The sequence below is a fragment of the Rhagoletis pomonella genome, unplaced genomic scaffold (genome assembly GCF_013731165.1).
Source record: "Rhagoletis pomonella isolate Grant_MI unplaced genomic scaffold, Rhpom_1.0 Rhpom_scaffold_00004, whole genome shotgun sequence".
Taxonomy (NCBI): domain Eukaryota; kingdom Metazoa; phylum Arthropoda; class Insecta; order Diptera; family Tephritidae; genus Rhagoletis; species Rhagoletis pomonella.
This window is the reverse complement of record NW_023458558.1, coordinates 22,207,042-22,232,689: the sequence shown is the minus strand read 5'-3', so window position 1 is coordinate 22,232,689 and position 25,648 is coordinate 22,207,042. Positions and strand designations below refer to the sequence as shown.

Here is a 25,648-nt window from a genome sequence, read left to right as displayed (position 1 = left end):
ACATAGCATGTATTTAGGCGCCTGGTGTTAGCAGACGCGCCTAAACACTATGTGTATACACAAACACATACATACATACATGTATTAACACGCGCGGTTGACTACAATAGCTCTGAACCAGTACTCCATGAACTTACAGGATTTTACACGAACTTGCAGGAGGTTGCAGGAAAAATGTTCCCGTACTCCAAAATCCTGTAAATGAGAGCGACTTATGGAGAGTTGTGTAGAGAATGAAGTTGCAAGATTTTACCGAACTTTTTCTTCTAGTAAAATCATGAAAATTGTCAAGCAATCGCTGGTTGACGTTTTTACAGGAAAAATGTTTTTTTTTGTTACCGTACTTTTTGTTGTACTCACTTTTTACTCTCACTTCAGATAGTAATTTTGCTGTTTGACAGTTTTACAGGATTTTTCACGAAAAGTATTGGATCAGAGCTAATATTCTGCCGGATAATATACTTTCGATATGTTTCCCCTTAACGTCAGTTACTGTCCGGCGGTCCGAGTTAAGGTCCCGTAAACCTTTTACTTTACTTCGGTTTAGAAGATCTAATAGAGCAGACCAGCAGCTACCAGGCCACTGTCGCGAAGGTAATACCATTGTTACTTATACCAATATTTGTTTAACTTTGAATCAGAATATTTTTAAATTAAAAACTACTAAAAAAAAAAAATATTTCGCTTTGGGTTTTTATTTCCATTTATTATCACCTGCACCGGAGCGTTATTTCCGATACGCACCCCGTACATGTTTCGCAAAGAAAGGAAATAAAATAAGATAAAATGCCTTTTTAAGATAACAAAATGTGTACGCAAAGAATAAATAAAAACATTCAACTATATTATTAGGCAAAGATTTGTTAAAGAAGTAACACTGTTTCACCTAAGGCAGTCTGGCAGAATTAGAGCGAGAAGTTGCCAGCCGATAACACCTTGTATTATTGCATCATGGCAAATATCTACATTTCTGAGCCATAGTGCTATTTTCCATTTTTGTAGTTTTTAAAAGGTGTTTAGACTAGAGGCCGACCGATTCCAATTTTTTTTTCAGGTATGTACCGATCCCGACTAATCGGCTTATGGGGGAAGAATCGGCCGATGCCGATTCCACAAATAGTAAATAGAAGAATCGCCATATTTTGACCGGTTTTGGCATTTGGTATTTGTCTTTTGTTTAATTAATGTTTTTTTATACAAGTCTAGCTGGTATACAACAAACACCATATACATAAATTCGGATTTCGAGCTTTTAAAAAAATAAGGGTAACACCAAAAGAGAAATCGCCGATAATAATTCGTGTCTGAACACAGACTAAGGGCCAGTTACTCAATGTCTGGTTAACACTAATCTGCGGTCAAACATGGTTATCGACGTCTTCGACTCCATACATATAACAGGGAGTCAGTAACGCCGATATCTATGTTTAACCGGATATTAGTGTTAACCAGACATTGAGTAACCGGCCCTAAAGGTTCTTTCCCGCACGCAACGCGGGATCCCGCGTGTGCCCAAAACAGCCCAGAAATCATTCCCGTACTCAAGAAAATGAGTAACAGAGAGCGATAATTGGAACGTAGGTATCTTCTTCTTCAACTTTGCATTCTACTTTTGGTTGAACGGCCTATCAGCTAATCGCTTTAAACAAAGTTGGTCGCCAGCCATTCAATTTAGCCATTCAACTATTTTTCATGCAACCCTGCGTGAGTTGAACGCTAAAGTTGAACGCAAAATCGCCTTGTGCGAACACATTTTAAGCGATACCCAGTTTAAGAAATGTCGCATCATTGAAAAACAGGAAAAGGATAAAGCCTCTTAACTGTCAATCCTTCTAACAGGTCTATTCAGCACGTTATCGAAGATTTTGTAACCGGAAAATTTTATTACCAAAAAATGTTACCAGTTCTTGTCACCGCGATTCTAGGTTCGTTGGTAATGCAGTTAAAATATTCAACAATTCAGCTATGAAGAATTGTGGAAATCCTGGCATTGAATATTTCACGGGGCAATAATTTGATACTAGCTTATGAGATGGTAACAAAATTTACCGGTTATAAGAGCATACAGGGCCGGTTACTCAATGTCTGGTTAACACTAATCTGCGTTTAAACATCGTTATCGACGTTACCGACTCCCTGTTATATGCATGGAGTCGAAGACGTCGATAACGATGTTTAACTGCAGATTAGTGTTAACCAGACATTGAGTAACCGGCCCACAGAATGCGAAAAGGGTTTAAAAATTGACAGGAGTTTTATTTACCGGTTACAAACTTTTTATTACGTTACCGAAGATTTTGTGACCGGAAAATTGTATTACAAAAAATGTTACCACTTCTTGTCACCGCGATTCTAGGTACGTTGGTAATGCAGTGAATATATTCAGCAGTTCAGCTATGGAGTTTGTGGAAATTCTTGTGCTGCATATTTCACGGGGCAATATTTTGTTACCAGCTTATGAGATGGTAACCGAATTTACCGGTTACAAGAGGTTTAAAAATTGACAGACACTTTAATTAACGGTTACAAAATTTATGTTACCAGCGCAGAATAGTCCTGTAACAGGTCTATTCTGCACGTTACCAAAGATTTTGTAACCGGAAAATTTTATTACCAAAAAATGTTACCAGTTCTTGTCACCGCGATTCTAATTGCGTTGGTAATGCAGTTAAAATATTCAGCAATTCAGCTATGAATAATTGTGGAGATTCTGGCATTGCATATTTCACGGGGCAATACTTTGTTACCAGCTTATGAGATGGTAACAAAATTTACCGCTTACAAGAGTACACAGAATTCGAAAAGGGTTTAAAATTTGACAGGAACTTAATTTACCGGTTACAAAACTTTTATTACCAGCGCAGAATAGACCTGTAAATGTGAAATGTATTTCAGCGGCATCTATACGACAAAACCTTGAACAGAGTTGCTTTATTATATTACTAGCATTCGCCAAGGTAACACCGGCAGGTTTTTGACAACTATTATTGTGAATAACAGGAGTTTAAAGAAGAGGAACTGCAAAGTGTGCTGCGTTGCTGTTTTTGCCCGTGGAAGTCCGATTGTAAGTTACATAATTATTAACAAATATATTTAACATTTCTTATGGTAAATATCTTATGAAAACAGAATCATCAAAATGTCTGATAAGCCTGTTGAGAAAGTTGGTCGCCCCATGAAGTACCCGTATACTTTCAGCGCAAAAATCGCTCAATTTCCGCTAAAACACTACATTCAGAATCAATGGATTTGGAAATATTATTTCATTGCTTTTGGTCTGTGCATTCCAGTATTCTATAAAATCAGCAAATTAGGTATGAAAGAAAATTGCTGCAACTTTATTAAATGTATGTATGTGTTTATATTCCAAAATTTTATTCACTTTTTAGCAAACTCGCCCGCAAACAAACAAAAATGGGCCGAGAGCCAGGCCAAGGAAGCTGCAGAACATCATTAAATTGAAAGGAATATCACTGGTCATTTGATATATAATTAATTTATAAATTTTTGAAAATATGTTCAGGAATAAATAGCGTATTTTTGAACCTCACAACAACAATTGGAGTTCATGCAAGATAAAATATTTCGTTTAGATGGATGCAGAGAAATTTTGATCCATTAATTATAACTGGTAGGAATAAAATGTAAAAACCGTCATGTGTCGAGTTACATACACAGTCACTCAATAAAGTGTAGGTACAGCGAATTTCTTACAATAGATTTTTAGTTTTTCGTGATATCCCCGCTAATGCAAGTTGCTATTTGCCAAAAAGTTAAATAGAGTTATCATTTAAGTACATATCTTCAAAAGACGCACAACTCAAAAAAAATATAGGCGGATTTTTTTGCATAAATCAATTCGTAGGGTTTGTCTCCATTAATGCAAAATTTGTTTCTTCATGGTTATAATCTCGTAACTATAAACCTGTTGTAATATCTTTGTATCTATGAATTGCTTTGAATCTGTACCATCCACAAGCAGTTATATTTTCTGATCCGATTTTTAAGTTGTGCCTCTTTTGAAAATGGTGTGTAATATGTATGTACACACGTGTATACCATGAATCAAAAATACAAGATCACGCAAGAACACGACGTTGTATTTATAACTGCTTTTGAGAAAAAAGTTTTCGAAAGCGGTGTCGTCAGCTGAGCATTTGTTTATATGAATGAATTTTACCTAAAGTGTGTGTTTAAAGTGGCTGGCAATAATTTTGGATAATTTTGGTTTTCGTTGTTTTCATTGCTTTGTTTACTTTTCTTTCGTTTTGCAGTGAAACAATATGGCACTACAGATATGTACACAAAAAGTACCGAATGTTTACATACCCATGTACTAATTATTTGATATCACTAGGTGTTGGGTAATCTTGGTAGGAGGCAGCTTTTACGAAAAGAGGCAACACTTGTCAATTGATAAAAACAAATGTAAATTCGGGTTCACCTTTTATAAAATACAAAGGTTTTTGGATAAAATAAGTAAAACTAATATTTGTGGCAATGATTAAAATAAAAAACGAATAAAGTTTTATTAGAAGATGTATGTGAGGGGTATTGAAGCTATAAAACAATACATGCCACAAGATAACTCTGAAATTTCTACAAACATAAAGGAGGAGAGAGGACAAGAACTAACTACAACCGATGCAATGTCTTCGGCGGAACGGTATAGGTAATTCAGATTAAAGAAAAAGTTTATTGCATTTTTTATTGTTTTAATATTTGGTTCTTATCATCAATCGCGCATCTACAATCACAAATGGTTGATGCTTATTGGACACAAAAACTGGAAACGTGCCTGCTGATATGAAACTGAGTTTGTATAGGCTTAGTTGACTAGGATAAAGTCAGCCTTTGTTTCTTATCTTTCACTTCTAGACCACGTTGACATGACTTAACTCTATGATTTTGCCAGTAATTGCTTATATAGCCATGGACCAAGAATGATAGAACGATTATCTACGTCGTGGCTATGGACGACATTTCACTAACTACTATTGGACTGAGTATTTATATAAAAGGGCGGTAACTTGCTACGCCCTATAATACTGCCGATACCATATACATATATATATATATATATATATGTATTTTGTTTCCACAAGAGATTCCTACATTTAACTGCATACCATATTCAAATACTTAATTGATCTATACCTATGTATATTAATCAACGAGTCTTTCTTTTATATGTACGTGTGTCAAGCATTAGTCACTTAAGTGTCCTATACGGCCATGTTACGTCTTAAATGACTTCGGGCTCCGTTTATATGGAAGTCGTTCACAACTTTTTCATTGAAATGGTAATTTGGTCGATGACGGCCTGTGCATGAATTTGTCATGCAGTGATCGCTGATGGCATTCAAGCGACACTTTCTACAATGGACTTTTTATAAGTCACCGCATTGTCTGTTATAAGTCTTTGATAGGAGTACACATGCATGACATGATCACCTGTGTCATTGTCAGCTATATGTCGTTAAGGATTCACAGCAAGTGCGGCGATGTCACTAAATCCTCATTAGTGACGATGTCACCTATCAGCTATTTTGATAACGATGCGCTTTATCAAGAAAACTTCTTAGATAGGCTGAAGTCATTGAAATATCTTAAAAACTCAGCTACCTATAAATGAGATTATGCAATTCGTCTATCCAAACAGTGAAGAATGGGAGAATCTCTTGAAGTACTTAGACAACGATCCAGAATATATACGTGAACAAGCATTTGAGGGGGACTTGAAAGTCTCAAAGTTTCGTAGTATATATTGGTCGTTATTGCTACGTGTTTTAAACCCAGATTACCGCAATTGGAAAGAACAAAGAGGAAAGCAAAGGAAAAGGTTGGAACTATTTCCTTAAATACATATTATGTGAAGAAATTTCTGAACTGTTTTACATAAGTATATGAATATATCTTTGTTAGGTATGAGAAACTCAAAGACGAGTTTATAAAAGATCCACATGATATTGCAGTGCCTGATGACAATCCACTATCGCAATCGGAAGAGGTATGTATAGACGCTTTCTAATATAAAAATATTATAGTACCGTTAATTTCTTCATGAACAAATGATAGGATATAAATCAAATTAGTATGGAGCCACCCTCTAATAAAAAAAAAATTATCGAAATCTATGGACGTGGTACAAAGTTATGCGGTAACATACAATAAAAAAGTCTGTTAATAAACAGTTCTAGAAATAGCGCTGTTCTGGGTCAAAATATAAAAAACACGATTAGATATAAAATCGGAATTTTTCAAATGTTACATTTAAACTTTGGTAGAAAACTTGCGTTTGCATACCTAAAAAGTAGATATCGTTTATTTACTAACAAGCCCAATTTAAAAAAGGAAACGGAGCTTTTTATGTGATGCGTTTATTTTAAGTTTTCAACTTAGTCCAAAAATGCAGAAAATTAAGAGGGAAAGCTATACAAGATTTTGCAACGAAATTGCTACACTATATGAATCATGAAATATCTAACGAATAATTCTGTATCATTAGCTAAAAAATTCGTTTTTTGTCAATCCTTTAAGAAAAACAAAATGTTAATTTGATTAACGATTAAAAATTAACGATTAAAATGTTGATCGCGTTTGACGATTAAAATTAATTAATCGTAATCACTCGTATGATTGATGATTAAATTTTTTAATCCTTAATCGCTGGCGGCAATTACGATTAATTAATTTCAATCATTAATCGTTAATCCAATTAAAAACAAAATCTGATTAAGTTACCTAGTTTGCCCGAATTTGGAACCAAACACCAGTTCTAGTAATTATTTTATGTTTTATGCTTACAAAAAGCACATAAAATAAAAGAAAAATTTTAATTATTGTTATTAGTAATACATAAACTGGGAGCTTTTACAACCCAGCGCACGTTTGCAGAACACGTGTAAAACATATGTTCGTATAGATCTTAATGCAAATGCACACCAAATTTGTTAGATTGATGAGGAAATCCGACTTAGCCATACCCGATTAACTGGCTTTGTGTGCACAGGAAAATTCCAGCATAAATTAATTAATCACCAAACCTACTTAATCAAATTAAGAGTTAATGATTAAAAACTATTTTTTTTAATCGCGGTTACGATTAACTGTTTAATCAGATTAAAGTTAATCATGATTAACTGTAATCGGATTGAATTTAATCGAATTAACTAATTGATTAAAAAATCAATCGATTAGTGCCAACACTGCACGATACAAATATTTATTATTTTTATTTATTTTTTTATTATTTTTATTTTTTAAATATTTGTATCACGAAAAAAATTCGTACATACATACATATATCCTAAAACAATATAAGATATTCCATGTTGAATAATTTTCATATTTCAATATTTAAGAGCGTGTGGAACCAGTATTTCAGTGATCAAGAACTTTTCGCTGTTATAAGTCAAGATGTCATTCGAACATTTCCAGGCGTGGACTTCTTTCGTAAGAAAATCATTCAAGATGCCATGGTTTGTTGAATTTTTCGGTACAAATAGTCAAAAATTACAATTGAAGTTTTTACAGTGCAATATTCTTTTCTATTATGCACGGGAACACCCGTATATGTGCTACCGCCAAGGAATGCATGAAATTCTTGCACCTATTTTATTTGTTTTGTATGGTGATCAGCAATCACTGCTGCATTTTTCAGAAATATCTCAGCATCAAACCAGGTAATATGCCACCAATTCGGAACGTAATACGAATACATAGAATATTGGAATTTTTCAGTGACCTTTTGTTGAGCGTACTTGATCCAAATTATTTGGAAGCTGATTCTTAGTAAGTGTAATTCTAATGTGATTATGTTTTCAATGATTTTATACTTGTTTAGCTCTTTGTTTTCGCGCTTGATGTCATCTATCGAGTCGTATTATCGAATAAAAAGCTTTGTGCAGCCTCCCAATGAATGTGTTGCTTCGGACGGTGATGTAGGTTAAGAAATCAAATGAAAGAATATATGTATGTAATAAAGCCCATTGCAAATTTTAGTCAAAGCCAGCATTGGGACCCGGTGTGGAAGTCATAAGTCAACTAAATTCCATACGCGAGAAAATTCTTGCCAAGGAAGATTTACATTTGCACAATTACCTGCTGAAACTTGATATACCGCTACATATATTTGGAATGTAAGTAAATTATATTGTAACTAATTTGCAAATACCTGCATTTTTTTTTAATAGCCGTTGGCTTCGTCTACTCTTCGGTCGAGAATTTCCACTCCTTGACTTGCTGGTTATTTGGGATGCAATTTTCGCAGATAGTGACCACTTCGACTTGCCAAACTACATTCTAGTAGCAATGCTGATACGTATTAGAGATAAATTGCTTTTGAGTGATCAGACAACTTGCCTTACCTACCTAATGCGTTATCCCACCAATGTGGATGTAAATTTAATTCTACGTCATGCTTTGCATATGATTATGCCAAAAAGATTTGAACGTCCTTCAAATGCCTTTGTTTACTTTACGGTCCACAAGCAAACTGCTGGTGCATTGAGGAAGACTGGAGCCAACAAATCACCGGCACCGCAAAACTCGCTCAAATCAAGTAGTTCTTATGAAACAAAAGAGCATTTTAGCAAACTCCAAAATAGTGGTACAGTTTCTACTGCTGATAATTTGTCTAAAATGAAGCAACAAATAGGCAAATTACAAACACAAAATGCTGTAGACTCTGCTGCAATATCGAGATTAAGAAAAGATGTCCCTGAGGAATCAAGCGCCATCGCAGAAGGATATTCGAAAAATGTATCAACCAAATATATTGTTGTAATACGCTTTTTACTAAATGTAATTATTTTATATTTACTCTTAGAGTCAAGATCTTATCAACTTGGAATTGAAGAATGCTCAAACAATAATTTCTATAGCACGGAATAAACTTCAAGCATATGTAACCACTATCAGAGGTCATCTTCCGGGAAGCAGCTCTAAAGAGATGGTGCAGGCATTGGACGGTATTGATGAATTATGCAGTTTTCTAGATGTCAAATTTATGTTTCCAATTCATGCGACCAGACCCCCAATCGATGAAGCATTGGAAGCCAACGAACAGGTTACTTTGCGAAAAGGTCATAGGAAAAAAGATGGCAATGGAGATGGTATAAGTATAGCCGGTGTTAGCTCTAAACAAGCTTCAACCATTGGAACTAGCAAAGAAAATAAAAAGCAACACCCAACTGGTGCAAATGAAGATTCCTTTTCTCAATCCGCAATAAGTGTGCACGCCTATGTGCGGCCCGAGGAACACACATCGCTGTCGCCATCACATTTGTTAGGCGGTGTTCGTGAAATTGAATTATTAACCATTGTACCTTCCGAATGCGTTGTTGAACCAGTCGATGTTAGCCAACCAAAAACTGAGTGGAACCATGCAGATGCTTCACAATGTGCTATGAACATGAAATCTCCAAAAATTCAACATAGCAAATGACTATGTGTGTGCATAGTATTTTTAAGTCTAAAAGTATGTATCTTTATTATTACTAAAGAGGTATAAGTTGTTACTAAGTAACTATTAAGTATAAAATGTCTCACAAAATTTTATTGCGCTCGCTGGTTTGCAAAGTCTTTTTAAATTTTGTTGCCTTAGTTAAAATTTTTTTATATAAATCAGGTTAAAGTTTTAGAGCTTTTGTATCTAATTAAGTCACAATGTTAAAATTTCGCCTGGAGAGAAATGAACATATTTGGACTGATATGAGTAAATGATTTTGGCCAGCCATTAAAAAGAAAATACATAATGAAGATTTCCATGAAGGGTATCCCATATTTTTATTTATTCGTTAGAAGCCTTCTATTTACCTGTGATTTATCAAAACCGCCTTGAGACGTTCAATCGCTCCCGATTTTTGGGGTTTATATTGCATCGGATACTTCGCATTGCTAAGATCGCCCTTATTCGTTGTCGCAAGCTCAACTAACCGTAGAACATAGACGCATTGCTTCGACGGGATCAATCCAAAGAAAGAGGGACATTAGTTGGCATCTGAAGAGATGGTGAGTACATTATCAGGTTCTTTCGCGTGCAGGACATACATACGTTGTGTATATCAAGGTCTAGTCTGGATAAGTGGGCAGTTGATGCCGATCATGTGCAATAGATGCGAGAAGGAGGCCATTATTCGTTAATGGCGATATGCGAACGGCGTTGTTGTTGTTGTTGTAGCGGCTCCTAAGCCGCACTCGGGTCGACTCGTCCGTCAACGTTGGCGTCAGGCTCAGCTAAGTGGAGGCCCAAGAAGCGTGCAACTTCCACCGAGTCTGTGCAAAGGGACAGGGGGTGGGGTTCTGGGGGCATGCGAAGAGATGCCTTAGGTCATGCAGCGGCTCTCCGCTTGACGGGCACTCATTCAGGTATGTGCTTAGCCTGCTGCAGTAGCCAGAGCGAAGTTGGGCTATTGTGGTGCGAGACCCTCTAGGCAGACAAAGTTCTGTCTCGTCCACGTCGGTTGGTTGTGTGCCCAAATAGCCATTCACGTGTCGGGAGTCTATGTAACTTGCGACCGACTTTTTGTGAATGCCGTTTAAAGTCTGTCGGTATGCAGGTTGGTCCAGAGGTTGTTTAATGGGTCAGTTCGTAGACATGCCTCCTGACGTTCCTTGGCGAGGGCTTTTCTGCAAGCAATTTTCCGCGTCTGGACCAGTGGTTATTGGAGTCTAGTCTAGATTTAGTCCGAGAAGATGGAAGAATCTGTTATACATTCCCATGACAGTCAGTTCTATAAACCAGAATGACCCGAGTTTTACTCTTTCAAGAGTTTAATTTCGGCGTCCTAATCTTGTTTCGGGAGCAACACCTTACACCAAACATATTCCACACCCTTCTGATTGGGGCGAGTCCAACCCCCCACCAGAAACATTCCAGCATCATATGCCTGAGAAGGGTATGTATATCCGGATTGCACATCTGTTAGGTGGAATACGTGCACCGAATAGAGTCACCTATAGAACTATTTGTAAACTTTGGATACATTCAGAGCAGATCATATAGTTTTCTTTGTGGCTGTTGTTTCCGAGAGGGTGGTTGTATGATTTATTTTCCCCGAAACGAAAAATTACACTTTATGTGGCACAATGCCGAAACATGTTTGTCTCCAAACCAAATTTGGCACAGGATGACGGAAATTCGTTCCAAAATGCATCACACAGTTTCTAGTCCCCTGTAGATCCAAGGGATGAAGCTGCGCCGAGTTGCATTAGATTAAATGAGCTATGTAAGGCATTGGTGGTAGATCACGCTTCGTCACTTACCAAATTGTGCAGTATCGTTACCACTTTAACTTCACCGCACTTTCTACATCCAGAGATCAACGCATTGGCGAAGAGAGCTCCGTAAGATGCTGCAGCAGCTCGCTTCCAGACGCTTGTTACGGTAAATGAGCGCGACCAGGTCAATGCTGGGAGTCCCGGCATTGGGAATCTCAATAAGCATCTGAAAACTTGCAACTTTCGATTCGATCGACCGTCTAACCGGACAAGGCGCGATGACAGAGTGAAAACTTTATTTGATAATCACGTCTCGTCGAATCCGAAGTGATTCGTGCATGCAATTTACATAAACCAAGCCAAGCAGTGAAGTTCAAGACGATATGTGGTTGCTGATGCTAAATAAATTGGATCCAGCGGGATCAGAATACCCCATCAAGGACTTCAATGATGGACGCGCTCCCCCCTCTTAATTTCCGGTGTGTGGATATCACGGAGAGTGGTTTCACTATTAAAGCCAAGTAAATCAGCCAACAACGGGGAGTCTTATCGCCTGATAACTCTTCTTCGCCCTGTCGTGAAGACATTTGTGGCCTTAAGGCGTATCCCAGTTAAACGTTGACGACAACGTCCGGCAATGGAATTGATGGCCTATGCACCCATTCTTCGCTGTACGGAGCTTAATCCTCTGTCATACGAAACCAACGGTAACCCTATTTACCACCTGTATGAAGATCAAGCCGCAATTAGACATGCACCAATTCCGACGGTGAATAATCCTAAAATTAGTGAGGTTACCTTTGACAGCTTACTCTTGTTCTCCGAACACACAACCGCAATTTTGGGCAAATTTTAGGGCAGCGACATATCGCTCGCCAGCAGCTTGGCGCAATCACAAAGAAATTTTGTTGGCAACACGTGCACCGTGTATACAAGGTAGGTAATTAGCCGGTCGATCTCAAGTTATGCTTCACCGGTTGGAGACTAGTAGGAAACAGTGTACGAAGGTACTGACTTGTCCGAACTCCGCACTCCAAAGAGCAACGGGATGCCCTCTGGTATCGTCTCAACCGCAACTGAACAGCGGCTCCTCAACTTTCCCAGTCAGAGCCTCTTACTAGGCATGTCACAGTGCAACGAATTTGCGGACAAGATCCTGACAAACGCAAGCTTAACGCTGGGCCCGACGACATATCGACAAGCCATAAGCGGCATTCATAAGAGAACCCATCACCACGTTTAGAGAATCTCGCACCAGTAATGTCGTAATTGGAGCCCAAGCGCAAACCAAGAGCTTCAGCTGCCGCGAGCTAAGGTCTGGAAACTGCAGTCGACTTAACTCGACCCCGACGTACCAAATGTATGTTCCGCTAGTAAAAGCACACCTCACGACACTACCCACCTCGCTCCTACGACAGTCGGGTCTAAGTAACTACAACACGAACCACCTGCCGACTCAAACCCATTAAACTAACATCCCTCTCAATTCGGTCCGAAATAACAAGTTTCCAGGGCTTCCGTTAGCTTAGCTTGACGGAATCGATTGATAGACTAGCCCATGTTGTTCCCTCACGACAACAATTATTTCCCATAAGAGAGGCTGAAAACTATCTGTGTACATGGAGATCGCAAGGCCCTAGAACAGAGGTGGTCAGCTTCGGCAGAGCATTTTTTGTAGTAGTTGCGTTCCAGATGCTTCACGATATTCACGATTTGCAGGAACAGCTGTTTTCTCCATTAATAAACCTTATGGAAGGTGGTCACCTGGAACGACTTCCCACAAAAGCAAATCGTGAAGCATCTGGAACGCAACTAGTGTGTATGCAGCTGATGTCACTGTGTGCGTGCGAACAAGTTGTGCAGTTGAATGAAGCTTTCACGTCTTCCCAAGCAGAGCGTGTATGTACAAGCGAATACGCCGCGCAGTCGCCCGTCGAGCAGACGCTGCCCAGCTTTGTGATAGCAGATAGAGTAGCTAGAAAAGTTGCAGCAACGATCCCTGTAGTCTATCTCAACTGAAACAACCATTGATTGAAGTCAACTAACTGATTGAGCCAATTACGCTCAACAAGTATAATGCCCGTTATTTTATGACGCAGAAGATGTCGCCGCAAGATCAACGGCCCTATGCGCCGGGCGACGGCATCCGATGGAATGACGAACTGTGTGGGCTTTTTAACATGAGCATAGTAAAGCTGTACGCATGGATAACGACGCTCCAGTGAAAAGATCGTTCTACTCGGCACCCACGGGTGGACAACGAAAGCATGGCCTTCTACGAACAAAATGAAAAGACAACGTGCAGAAGGATACGTCGCCACTCGATATGAAAAACTGGCGCAAATTCGCAAAAGAGAGAGGAAATTGGCAAAGTTTTTAGGTATCGACCCAAACCGTCAAACGGAAGAAAAAGAAGAACTGATTGAGGCTTATCAGTGGGGCTTCAGGTCTTGTAAATCCACCATAACATATCCTGGAAAAGGCTATAGATATGCAAACCGGTTCGAGGCACGTAATAAAAGCGGCAATACTGCAGCACTGATGAAAATTTGCAAAACTCAGGCAGGTTCTGCAATTCACTTCCGAGTGAATATCAATCCTTGGCAATTTGAATTCAAAACGCATTTTGTTGAAATTCACGCGGAAGTGAATTGCAGAACCTGCCTGACTGTTGCAACTTCTTAACTGATAAAACGTTGCTAGAAATTCACACCGAACGTGATACTTTAATAATTCGTGTAACACTGTGGTTGTGATTGCATCTCGAAAAAGCCCACAATCTTTTTTCGATTTTAGACCAGCTCTTAACGAAGAAAAGCCCATATCAATATTTGGTATCCCCGCAACACTAATACGTATACATATGTAGACTAACGTTGAGCACATATTTTAGCTCTGTCCATATTGAGATGGAGAAAGGCAAAAGATGTTGGTCCAGCGGGGAATGTAGACAATGTATAGCTCCTCATGGCAACAAAGTCTTCTTGAAACTCACGCTACCTAAGACCCATTATATAAAATTACCAGTATCATATTTCTATGAAAGTACGTACTATGCATGTCTGCATTATATGTACTATATTAAAACGCATTTTCAATTTTATTTTTACAAAGAAAAATTAAAGATATCAATTTAATGCAGCTTACATTACGTTTTCTTTTTTTTTTTACTTGAAATGGAGCGGAACTGTTATGAATTACTCAATGGCTACTATATAGTAATTAAAAATTGCATTTAGGCAATGTATAGTGCCGAGCTGTAATATTGGAATTAACTCCTAAGAGACAACAGATGCTCTCACAATAACGTTTTAGTAAATTATGAACTAATTTGAATTGACGATATTAAAACGAATTGTCATACATAAACATTCAAAACTAAAATCAATATATGTACATAATTACCTGCAAACCATACTTTCAGATAAATCTGAATATTAGAGATATCATAATTCCCCTTCCCGATTTATTGTACGAAATATCTAAAATAAAACGTACATTGCACACCTCGATCATTTGATGACAATAATGCTGCGCTGAGGAAATCTTTCCAAAATTTTTTTAAGAAATCGTACAAAAATCTCTTTACGAGTTTGTGGCAATGCAATTTTATTCTAAAATTCGTAAATAAAGCGTTAAGAATTCGGGACACATTTCCGATACTCTTAGATTTCGGTTTGCAGGGTATTTGTATAGCGAAGGAATGAATTTCTAAACAGTCCCGATATTGGCACACCAAAAATTATACGCAGACAAAAAAAAACAAGCATTATTAAAAATTTTTAAGTAAATTAAAAAATTGCAATAGAAAAGGTTCGCATGTATGTAGAGTACGTATGTTGTTGTATGTTATATAATGCAATGTAATTTATGTATATTTATGATGTTTCACGTGTGTTGCTTTGATTTGTACTTTGTTCGTTTTCTGGAATGACCACATCAGCGGCGCTTGGATTTGTGATGGAAGTGCTACGTTCTCGCATGGCGATGGTTGAACGCGAAGACAGCGGTGTCGTATTGGGACTACGACCTGATTGCTGTGATTTACGTTTCAAAGCACGCATTTCTAAATCGTACACGATTTGCATAATTTTAACTCTGCTCTCTGCAGCCAAATCCGTTGGTAGTCTTTTCACAGTTTCATTCATACTTTCAAAGAACAAATCGTAAGTATTGCGCTCTCGCTTAGCTTGACTTAAGACATTCAATTCCAACTTGCCATTATGTTGCTCAGATACGCGCGAATAACAAATATCAGCATCAGAGGGCGATAGCGATGCAGCTGCTGATAGTGGTCCCGATAACAATGTTGTATTCTGGCGCGTCTTGTTACCCTTCATCTCGCGTATTAAGCTAAGCATTTCCGTATGAGCGTTTGTCAATCTTGTAGCCAATGATGTCTCTGAGCCAGATTCATCTTGATTAATGGCCTCTAAGTTACGTAGTTGCTGAGACGCACTATATGAAATACATTTAGATATTTTTATTTGTATAATGAAGTTTATTTTTTTTTATTTAGCTATTTCACACCCACCTATCTTCGAATAAACTGTCTTGTGCAATTCCTTCCAAACCTTCATCTTTATGATTTTGCAAAAAGATTGCAGTGGCTTTCCTGTGATTTCGTGAGTTGTGGTGAGCCAATGCCATAAGTCCCTCGGTCGTAACGCGAGTTTTGCAAAATTTACAATAACCAAAACTTCTATTCTCTTCTGGGTCTGGTAAAAGCCATTTATACAACTTAAATTTCGTGCCGCTATTAACTTGAGGTTGTGTATTTTCTGTCTTGGGATTCTTTGAGTTTTCAGTTCCGTTTTGTTGAGTCAGATACGAACGTATGTGATTAGCAGTACACTCATGCTTCGAAGCGAATTTTGTAGTGGGTACGAAAACACTTTGCTTACAGTAATTGCAATAGCCATAGTGCTCGCGGGTTTCAGTTTCGCTAAATGATAGCCACACATATTTCTGATGCCAATTCACTTCGTCTTGATCAGCGTCTTCCATTAATGGTTTCATCTCTTCCTCACTGACAGCACCTTCCTCACGTGGGCTGGCATTTTGGTTATTCTCCGTTTTTAAACTATAAATTGAATATAAATACATATACATAATATTTAAGTACATATATTTAAAAAGTCTTTAAAGTGAAAATGATAGTTTGTTTACACTTAGAAGCCACGTACCAAATTTTTGTCGCTTTACTTTCAATATTTAATATCATTCATACCTTTTGCTCTCTTGTGCCTTCCTTCTAGCAAGAAACTTTTGCGTTGCGAATTTATGGCGCTCTGTTCGCTCGTGCACAGCAGGTCTGTATTTCCTCGAAAGAACCACTCGGCAAAACTTGCAAAATGTTTGCCCGTTCCTTGAACGTCTTATCCAGGATAAACTTACATGCTTCTCCTTAGAGACTTGACTAAATTCGCGAAATCTTAATAAATGTCCTTTACGTTGTTATTTAACAATTGTTGTATATACTTACGAATTTGTTTGCTGCTGTTGCTCTTTCTTTGCTTCTTCAGCTAGTGCATTTTGGGTAAATCGGTGGCGCTCGGCCCTTTCATGTTTGCCGATGTTTAAATTTTTGGTTAGGAGAAGCACTTTACAACATTTACAATAAATGTAGTCCTCATTGTCTTTGTTTCTCTGATAACATGGGTTTAATTCAAACCACTCATCGGTATAAATATCTCTTTTGCTGAAGTGAATAAATCTTAATTATTGAATACATAATCGTATGTACATGCATATGCATGTATGTATTGATTATTCTTACCGTTTTAAGCTGCTATCATTTGCTGTGCGTTCATTTTCGTCACATTCTAATTCCGCATTGGTCTCTTCATTCTGCTGCTTTTTTTCTAATTTATTAGTAGTATTATTGCTTTCAACACCACCATTTTCTTGTTTTCGTTTAATTGCTTCGCGGTGCGACTGTGATTTTTCATGTAAGGTCCTTTTTACGGTCGACAAGCCATACATAAAACGTTTCTCACAATAAGAACAGTATGCATATTTAGGATCATCTGGATCTGCACAAATCCAGCTATGAATTTTGGTATATTTGCTCCAGTCGACTTGTATGTTGTTAGGATTTGATGGGCATATACTGATTCTGTGAAAAAGATGTAAATCTTATTAGGTACATATTCAAAAGGATATTTTATGAGGGTAAAAAACTACAAGTATCAAATATGAAAGTATGTATGCTACCTACTTTTTATCCTTTCGATAGCTAATTGCCAGAGCCTGCATATTTCTCCTGTGTAATTTTGATTTTAAGTGCTTGCGACAGCTGTGTTTGTCCATTACTACTCTGCAAACACGACAACAACGTTGGGAACTAGAGCTCGACACTTTATCGAATAATCGTCCTTTTAACACCTTGCTGTAATGTGTATAATTCAATGAGTAACAGTTAAATTAATTAGTTAATTGCCGATTTCGAACCTGGCTACATGGCTTTCTATTCCAGTTGCGTTTTCATCATTATTTACTTGTTCCGCTTTGTCATTGGCCGTTTCAGTTATTTCACTATTGACTTCTGTGTTACTATTTGGTTCGGTTCCATTTGCTTCATTTAAAAACAATTTTTCACCAAGTCTATGCTTTGCAGCTTGTTCATGCCTTTGTCTATTGAGAGAAAATTCGGCGTCGAAAATACATTTGCAGTATTTGCAATAACCCTTAGTTCCAATAGCGTCTTCGCTATGCCCGCGTACCAACCAGGTGTGAGCGTTTAGCCAATTTTTCCAATTGTAATCGTTTAGTTCTTTGGACCTTGCCAAACGCTTCTCTATTAATTCTGCATAGAGGCGTTCTGCATTATCTTCGTCAACTTCCTTTTTTATAGCCGATAAACCGTCCCTAAGAATTTGTATACGCCAAGTTTATGTTTTAAAGGATATTCAATAATCTTTCTCTATACTCACTCATCAAGTGATTCCTTGCAGCTGTGTAAGAATGCTTCGTAATTTTGATGTCTTTCTTTGTGTATTAACGCGGAATCGTGTCTTTGCAGAGAATAAATTCCCTCGACTGATAAATTTTTGCCACAATAAAGACAAAAACCAACACGTTTTCCCGAACTACGCAACAGCCATGGATATGTCTTAATCCAATTTTGCCATTTATCAGTAGTTCCCTCATCGTCGCCATTTGTTGCTACGTTAGCTTTATCCTGATCGTCATCGCTGGCACGTTCTGATACAGGTTCCAACAAGTTCATTGGATCTACATCCACTATAGTCCTTTCTTCGGGCTCAACTGCGCCTTCCATGCTCTCTATATTCTCGACATAATCATCGGGTTCGTCTTTTATATTTACGTTCCTTAAACAAACAAACTCCATTTTACGAATGAATTATGAAAAGAAATTGCCGCCAATTCCGTTCCGAACGCCGAAACAGAAAATTAGTATACAAACGAATTAGCAAATATCGAATTTTGTCTTACGAAATATAAAACAACATTTCAACCGTTCTCCTAAAAATATTTTTGCATATGAAAAATGATTTATGTATTATAATATATTTAAGTTTTCTCCGCGAACAATGCTACTGCAAACTTCGAGTCAAAGGATGGTGTGATGTACAGACAGAAAGAGGACGCAGTCGCATAATATGTTTAAGCGCTGCCATATGTTCAAAATTAATTGATTACCCAATCGATAAATTTATCGCCGAAGGAAAGAGGGAAATAGCAACAAAGGCGACTGCTACACGTCCAATATTTATTGTGGTATTGGAATCGCGATTCAAGTTGATAGATCGCGTGCGTGTACGAGTCGTTCAATATTTATCGCGTTAAGGCGAAAAATCAACAGATTTCTACTTATCATCGCCTGGGTAACAGATTATCGTAAGCGTCATCTTAACGATTTTTAGTTTAAGAGGCATTTTTTTAAATATGGGTCTTTCGATTGTTCTTATCAGTTTTTGGATATCTTCTTTAGTTACCGAGATTACTAAGCCCCGCTCGGGTCGGTTCAGCCGTCAACGTTGTCGTCCGTTTGCAAGTTCGCAAGCGACTCGGTCAACATTTTGTTGTATGCGACGAAAAATTTCACAAACGGCCAAATTTTCATAGTATGATGAAATTGAATAGTTATTGAAATAAGGGGCCGTATGCATAAAACCTAAGCAAATGCTTTTTCTTAAAATTTCAAACCTTTCACTCAATTTTTTCAAATAAATTTAAGTGAAAGGTATGAAAATCTGAGAAAAAGTAATTGCTTAGTTTTTATGCATACGGCCCATTGTCTTATGTGACAAATTGTATGGTACGTACGACAAAATCATACCAATCCCATGCAATGGATAGTCGTATGTGTATAATAAATAGTTTCAACAATTTTAGCCTTTTGCTTACCTGCCGTGTGTGTGATTTTTAGTATGTCATACAGCTGGCATTAAATTTTGGTAAAAAAAGAATGTAGAGCTTTTGAAAAATTGTGACTGAATCTTTAGCACCGATTTCCCAAAACCTGACAAAAGTTACATACAATTTTTTTACCAAAGCGGCGATAGCCACTTACACGCAAAGCTCATTTAATAGATTCCTTATGTGACAACTCTTATGCAATGCCAAGCATGCATAACTGAGAGCTTTTAGCATTTGCATAATTTTTTGTGCTGCAAGGATTTTTTTTTTTTTTAATAATAGTAATGTATTCCATAATTCTTTTAAAATTTGCAATGTTATATTAATTGCGTTCGCGTAGCTGTTAATTATTCATGTTTAACCAAAACTTTCAGGTTTTTGCGTTCGCGTACGCAAAAAACTTGCAAAGTAGGGGAAATTGGGAGAGCAAAGTGACATTTCATTTTGAGGGGAAGCTGCTGGTTTCTGCTGGAAAAATGTTTGCAATTTGCCAACAGGAAAACGGCTGTTCAAAAATAGCTGATTCGAATTTACGCAAATCACAAAATTGAATTTGATGGTTTGGAAGTTAAAAATGACCAATGCGACTAATTAAATTTGTAAGAAGTAAGTAGTTATTTTTTTAATCAATAAACTGTGTCAGGATACCACTTTGTAATGAGTTTTCGTACGTTTTAAATTTTACACTTTTGAATGTAAAAAAAAAATTATATCAGCTGTCCGTCTAACTTTCCAGTTTCTGCAAATTTTCTGTTCGCGTACTGTTTTGGATATTTTTCTCTTGTGAGAGAACTGTTGACATTTCGCCGGAATTTTGCTGTTGGTTGGTTTTTTACTGGAGATTTTAAACGAACGCACCCAAGGCGTATTTAACAAGGTGGTGTTGGCCGTATATAAGTAAAAAATTACACTAACAAATTATACGCTGATGTCCATACTGTCATTGGTATGAGTTACAACAAACACATCATTTTGACGTAATGGCCTCCACGGCGAAAAACTCAGCTATCGCCATGAACCAAAAATACAAGATCACGTAAGAACGCGACGTTGTATTTGTAACTGGTTTTGAGAAAAAGTTTGCAAAAGCGGGTTCGTCAGCTGAGCGTTTGTTTACATCACAAGCACAACTATTTTACACTTGTATTCAAGTAAAGAAGAGTTAATTCAACATGACAACACATTTTAAAGCATTTTGTTGCATCATTTTACCTAAATTGTGCGTTTAAAGTGGCTGACAATAATTTTGGTTTTCGTTGTTTTCTTTGCTTTGTTTACTTTTCGCTCGTTTTCCAGTGAAACAAGACGGCGCAGAACCCGCTAAAAAAATCGACTTTTTTCACTCTCTTGTTCTTACGTGATCTTGTGTCTTTCGTTCATGGCTATCGCCCCAACACCACCTTGTTTAATACACCTTGAACGCAGCTATTGAAAAATTAAATTGCGCTCGTTGTTAGTGATGTGCTGAATTTTCGGTATCCAATACTCGGTACCCAATACTTAAAAAAGATTTCGGTACCCAGTACTTCCTTTTCGGTACCCGATACCGATTCTTTACATTAAACCTTCGCAATTATATGCATTTCAAGTTTAGGAAAAAATTTTAATTACTATTTCATATGATATCGGCTAAAACACTTGAAGTTGTCGCAACAGAGAAATATTATTTTATTTTTTTAATCTTAGTTGATCCAAGGCTCAAGAAAAATGCGGAAAATTTACGGATGAAGAAGCCTTTCAGCGGGAGATTCTGTAACCAGTTATCGACAGGTTTCCGATCGATATCGCACTTGTTGACGTAAAAATATTTCATATCATACGTCAACAAAACAGATGCTAACTCGTTACAGAATCTGCCCCCAGGCCCACAAAAATGATATCGTCCGATTGAGCTGGAACAAAAATGCTTCAAACAAGTAAGAGTTTCTCTGCATTATGGCCTCGAACCGACATATACATCTTTCATTTGAATCCGTATTAAAAGCTCTATTGGCTCGTACATACGGGTTTTTTTTCCATATTTTTGGCCCATGTGCGGTTTTATTCGAAACCTAAATGTTTCGGTACCGAGTATCGAGAGTATTGGATATATACTTAGAAATATTGACTCCGCACATCACTAGAAACAGCTGATTCGCGCCGTTTTTGCTTTTGTCCTTAAATACTAACTCTTGGAAATTGAATTTGTGTTTCACAAATTTGATTTTAAGAATACGAAGATTGAAAATACATTCACTATCCCTTAAAAGCACCAAGTAAATGCAGGCAGCATGTAAACACAAAACAGCTGATATGCACTTTGACGCTTCATCCAATTTCACCCGGAGAAAAAGTCCGATCCAATACGTCCCAATTTTCTCTCTCTATTACCAATTTTGTTTCTGGGCTATTTTGGGCACCCGCGGGATCTCGCGTCGCGTACGGGAAAGGACCTATTATTTTGCTTTTTCCACCGTTTTAGCTTCAAACGAAATTTATCTGGCAACACTGCTCTACTCAAGAGTCTTGCTATTTAAGCTGAAATCAGTGAAGAACGCAGAACGTATACTCAAACGCAGTCTGTATACGCAGAATTTTGTCGATTACTGGAGCCCTAAGTGTTACTTACTACAGTGTTGCCATTCATCAATGCCTTTTCATAAACTTACTTTTTTAACTACAATTTTTCGTGCTATAATAGATTGTAGCTAAATATAAACTACTTAGTTTTCAACAAAAAACCTTATTCAATAGTAAATTTCAAATATTTTAAACGTATTTTGAATAGGAACTTATAACTTTTTTACCATCTGCAAAACTGAAGAAGTGGCCGCCATCTGTAGAAAGAAGAAATCAGCTGATACGAAAAAAACTACAGGAAAATTCTGCAGTGTTGTGTTTTAATCACAGTATATACAGTAATAAACCTTTTCGCAGTTTTTCACCAACTGGTCCCCGAGGAGTATTTTTGGGTTGTGTGCAGCGTTTTCGTTTTGCGAGCACGGCAGCACTTACTGTGGGGAAATTCTTCTAATGATTATAAAAAGTCCTTTTCGAGGATAAAATATATATAATTGTGTTATTTATGAACAAAACGTCGTTTAAATATAATATCAATGCTTAATTAAGAATAATATCAATAGTAAAGTACATAATTATTGCCTGTGTTTCTTTAAACGGGAAAATCAAATCGTAATTATAGCACTGGATGGAGTTTTCTTAAATGTAAATTTAAAATCAATAAAATATCCATTGTAAGATTATGTTTTTTTATGAAAAACGTGAACCTTGTGAATTTATCATGGAAAATTCTAAATTTCCGAATATATTTAAGTCTTTATTCCAAAACAAGACAAGGTTGGTATAGTTATAGAGACTGTAAAGCCTGCCAGCGCATCCGCCCAGAGAGCTCATTAAGCACTCCCAAGTTTGAGCGACCATTACCCGGAGCTCAACGGAGATACTCAACATCAAAGTATAGAATTCACAAATATGAATCATACACACATACAATAGTAATTGCTATGAATGACTACCGTATAAACTCAGCACACGCGGAGTCTCCAGCGTTATGGTGGTCATAAGTTCAGCCAGCACATTCAATGGTCCATTACCCGGAGCTGCTCCAACATGATAAGTAGATTTTAGTGAGGCTCACATGCCATTGCCTCTGGCTACACGCTGGATATCGGAATATTGCAAAAAATAGCAATTATCTCTTACAATTATAAGAAGTGTTTGTTTACAAAATTACCTGTGCCACTCTGCCATAGTACGGTTGTTGCTCCCTTTCATACCACAGTAAATTTGTATGCAACTCTGAATCGGCAAAATTCTTGCTCCTTCTCATTATCAACCCTGATCAGATTTTACCCCCGAGGAGTACTCAAAAAGGTTTATTACTGTATATACTGTGGTTTTCATTTACATGACATAAGACAGATCGTGTCAGCTGACTCGGGTTTACATACCAGTTGGTTTATGTTCTTGACTAATTTTAAAAGCTCAAACAGTCAACGACGTAACGTAGACGCAGACACGAACTACCTTATGGGATTCGCGTGTTAACGAAAACTCACCACCGCATGGCGGTGACGTTGCCGTTGCTTCCCTCTCTCTATCTATCAGCAGTAAATTAGATATGCTGCTACGTACGTCAACCTACGTTTACGCTACGTCGTTGACTAACTGCGCTTTAAGCTTTACTAAGGCTGTATTTATTAATTCATTCTGAACGTGTGGAACGTTTTGTTTACTTATTCTTTAGAACGTTCCTGATGATATGTTAACGTATATTTCAAACGTATTCTGTTTATTCTGGCTGTGAAATGGGATTATCTGGAATGTATAAAGGAACGCAGTAATTGACATTTGCCATTATCAAAAAAAAAAAAAAAAAATTTAAATTGGAAGTTTCCGTGGGATGAGCAAGTTAAATAAAAGCTTGTAAAAATGATTAAACTGTTGAAATATTTTATGCGTTTTAATTATCTACAAACTTCCAAAATGTCGGTTTGGTATAATTATACACACTAAAGAGAATTGAAATGATTATAATATAAACTATACGACGCGGAAATTCAATGCTTTTTGTTTCAAAGAATTTAATTAAAATACTCACGACTAAAATTTACTTTCGATAGAGAAAATAAATTAGGTGGACATTTACTCTCTCTCCCACAATTTTCATGCTAGTATCTTAACTTTGAAATCATTCTCCTTTAGGCTGGAATGTGTAAACGATATGTGGAACTCCAGTAGTCGGATCTATAACCGCTGACTCCTGTGTTACCGATGGTGTGGTTTCTTGTTGAAGAGTAGTAGTTGCACCAACTACCATTGTAGAATTTTCAGATGTTGTTGAAGGTAATGAAGTGGCTTCTTGAGCTTCTCGTTCACATATCGCACGCAACTCAAATTCGGCTATCAACTGAGAAATTCGGCCCTTCACCTCAGCACCTAATTTCGGTGGTAGTGACTTCACAGTTGCACAGACGCTATCAAAAAATAAGTCGAATGTATCCCTGCATGGTTGAATTAGTGGCGAATGCTGCCTTTTGCGAATTAGGTAATACTCATTGAGAGCATTACGGTCGCGATCGACACGCTTGAGCAATTTGAAACGGTCTAACTTGAAACTCTTATTTGTGATGCCTTCAGCTAAAATAGAACAATTCGTGGTTGATTGTTGCTCTTGCGGCTTTAGTTTACTTGCAGAATTCCTCTTAAATTTTCTATCAGGATCTCGCTAGTAATAAAGAAGTCCCTCAAAATTCGGCTAAGTGCCCTAGAGTGTGTGATCTTACTTACATCTACATTGTAGTCTGGATCTAATTCAATCGCCTGACCAAATTCCTGCTCAGCTTGCCCGAATTCCCGCCTGCAAAAAATGAGTTATAATGCAAACTTTCTACAGACTATATATTAAATTCTTGTACTTTCCGCACTCCATAAATTCAGGTTCATTTGTTTGCGATGGTTCGCATTCTGCATCGAAGGATTCGTAGTTCTGAAGTCTCTGATGTTTATATGATTTCTGATGGCGCTCCAAATGACTTTTTTTACACACCAGGTGCTTGTTACACACGGTACATATACCAACAGATTCATCTACTTTATCCGCCTTAAGCCATGGGAAATCTCTTTCCCAACGAGCACAAAACTTTTGCCTGGGATGTCGAAGCTCATTTAGGCTCTTCCGGACACGAGTTTTAATCAAAGGCAGCTGAGAAAAGCTAAAAATTATAAATTATAATCCTAGATACATACATATTCTAAAGTTACAAGAGATGGAGAAACATACCTTTCTTCCGTGTCGTCCTCGGTAGACGCATTTTTTTCGTTATCACTCATAGCTTGAAAATTTACTTTTCAAACATACAGTATATATATTACCAGGAAGCAGTTTACTGAGCAATCCTTTATGCTGTAATATTCAACTGTAATACTATTAAAATCTGAGAAGTGTAATGATTAGGAGACTTCATCTATGTAGTCGCTTTTAGAGATGTACAAAAATAGCCGATTTCCTATCGAAACCAAAAACAAACAGAGTTCGACT

At 37.3% G+C, this 25,648-nt stretch overlaps 4 protein-coding genes across 11 annotated transcripts; 2 read left to right on the top strand and 2 right to left on the bottom strand.

Moving 5' to 3' along the window:
• The first annotated feature begins 2,958 nt into the window (after positions 1-2,958).
• Positions 2,959-3,718, top strand: LOC118737240. The gene is made up of 3 exons (XM_036467629.1): positions 2,959-3,064; positions 3,130-3,314; positions 3,390-3,718. The coding sequence occupies exons 2-3, from the start codon at positions 3,140-3,142 to the stop codon at positions 3,455-3,457; spliced, it is 243 nt and encodes an 80-aa protein (XP_036323522.1). The 5' UTR covers positions 2,959-3,064; positions 3,130-3,139; the 3' UTR covers positions 3,458-3,718.
• A 644-nt stretch (positions 3,719-4,362) lies between these two features.
• On the top strand, positions 4,363-9,779 carry LOC118737239 (TBC1 domain family member 5). Of its 3 annotated transcripts, none has more exons than XM_036467625.1 (10): positions 4,363-4,672; positions 5,663-5,842; positions 5,926-6,010; positions 7,365-7,481; positions 7,537-7,685; positions 7,744-7,794; positions 7,847-7,943; positions 8,005-8,141; positions 8,196-8,763; positions 8,831-9,779. In XM_036467625.1, the coding sequence occupies exons 1-10, from the start codon at positions 4,539-4,541 to the stop codon at positions 9,446-9,448; spliced, it is 2,136 nt and encodes a 711-aa protein (XP_036323518.1). In that variant the 5' UTR covers positions 4,363-4,538; the 3' UTR covers positions 9,449-9,779. The 3 variants fall into 3 exon arrangements, with proteins under 3 accessions (XP_036323518.1, XP_036323520.1, XP_036323519.1); XM_036467626.1 differs by having other exon boundaries at positions 4,650-4,672; positions 5,207-5,842; XM_036467627.1 differs by lacking the exon at positions 5,663-5,842.
• A 4,478-nt stretch (positions 9,780-14,257) lies between these two features.
• On the bottom strand, positions 14,258-18,829 carry LOC118737236 (protein suppressor of variegation 3-7). 4 transcript variants are annotated; one of them, XM_036467620.1, is made up of 9 exons: positions 18,682-18,829; positions 18,159-18,557; positions 17,677-18,093; positions 17,444-17,614; positions 17,003-17,341; positions 16,709-16,939; positions 16,454-16,657; positions 15,758-16,306; positions 14,258-15,681 (listed from the first exon to the last, which is right to left on the bottom strand). In XM_036467620.1, exons 1-9 carry the CDS (start codon positions 18,696-18,698, stop codon positions 15,102-15,104), a joined length of 2,907 nt encoding a protein of 968 aa, XP_036323513.1. In that variant the 5' UTR covers positions 18,699-18,829; the 3' UTR covers positions 14,258-15,101. The 4 variants fall into 4 exon arrangements, with proteins under 4 accessions (XP_036323513.1, XP_036323512.1, XP_036323515.1 ...); XM_036467619.1 differs by having other exon boundaries at positions 18,159-18,829; XM_036467622.1 differs by having other exon boundaries at positions 16,454-16,642; positions 18,159-18,829.
• A 4,952-nt stretch (positions 18,830-23,781) lies between these two features.
• On the bottom strand, positions 23,782-25,648 carry LOC118737237 (protein suppressor of variegation 3-7-like; the record flags this gene model as incomplete). 3 transcript variants are annotated; one of them, XR_004992797.1, is given in 5 exon segments in its annotated part: positions 23,782-23,925; positions 24,209-24,835; positions 24,898-24,967; positions 25,026-25,322; positions 25,391-25,648. XR_004992797.1 is itself a non-coding variant. In XM_036467624.1 (5 exon segments), coding segments are annotated over 4 exon segments (954 nt in total). In that variant the 3' UTR covers positions 23,782-23,925; positions 24,292-24,298.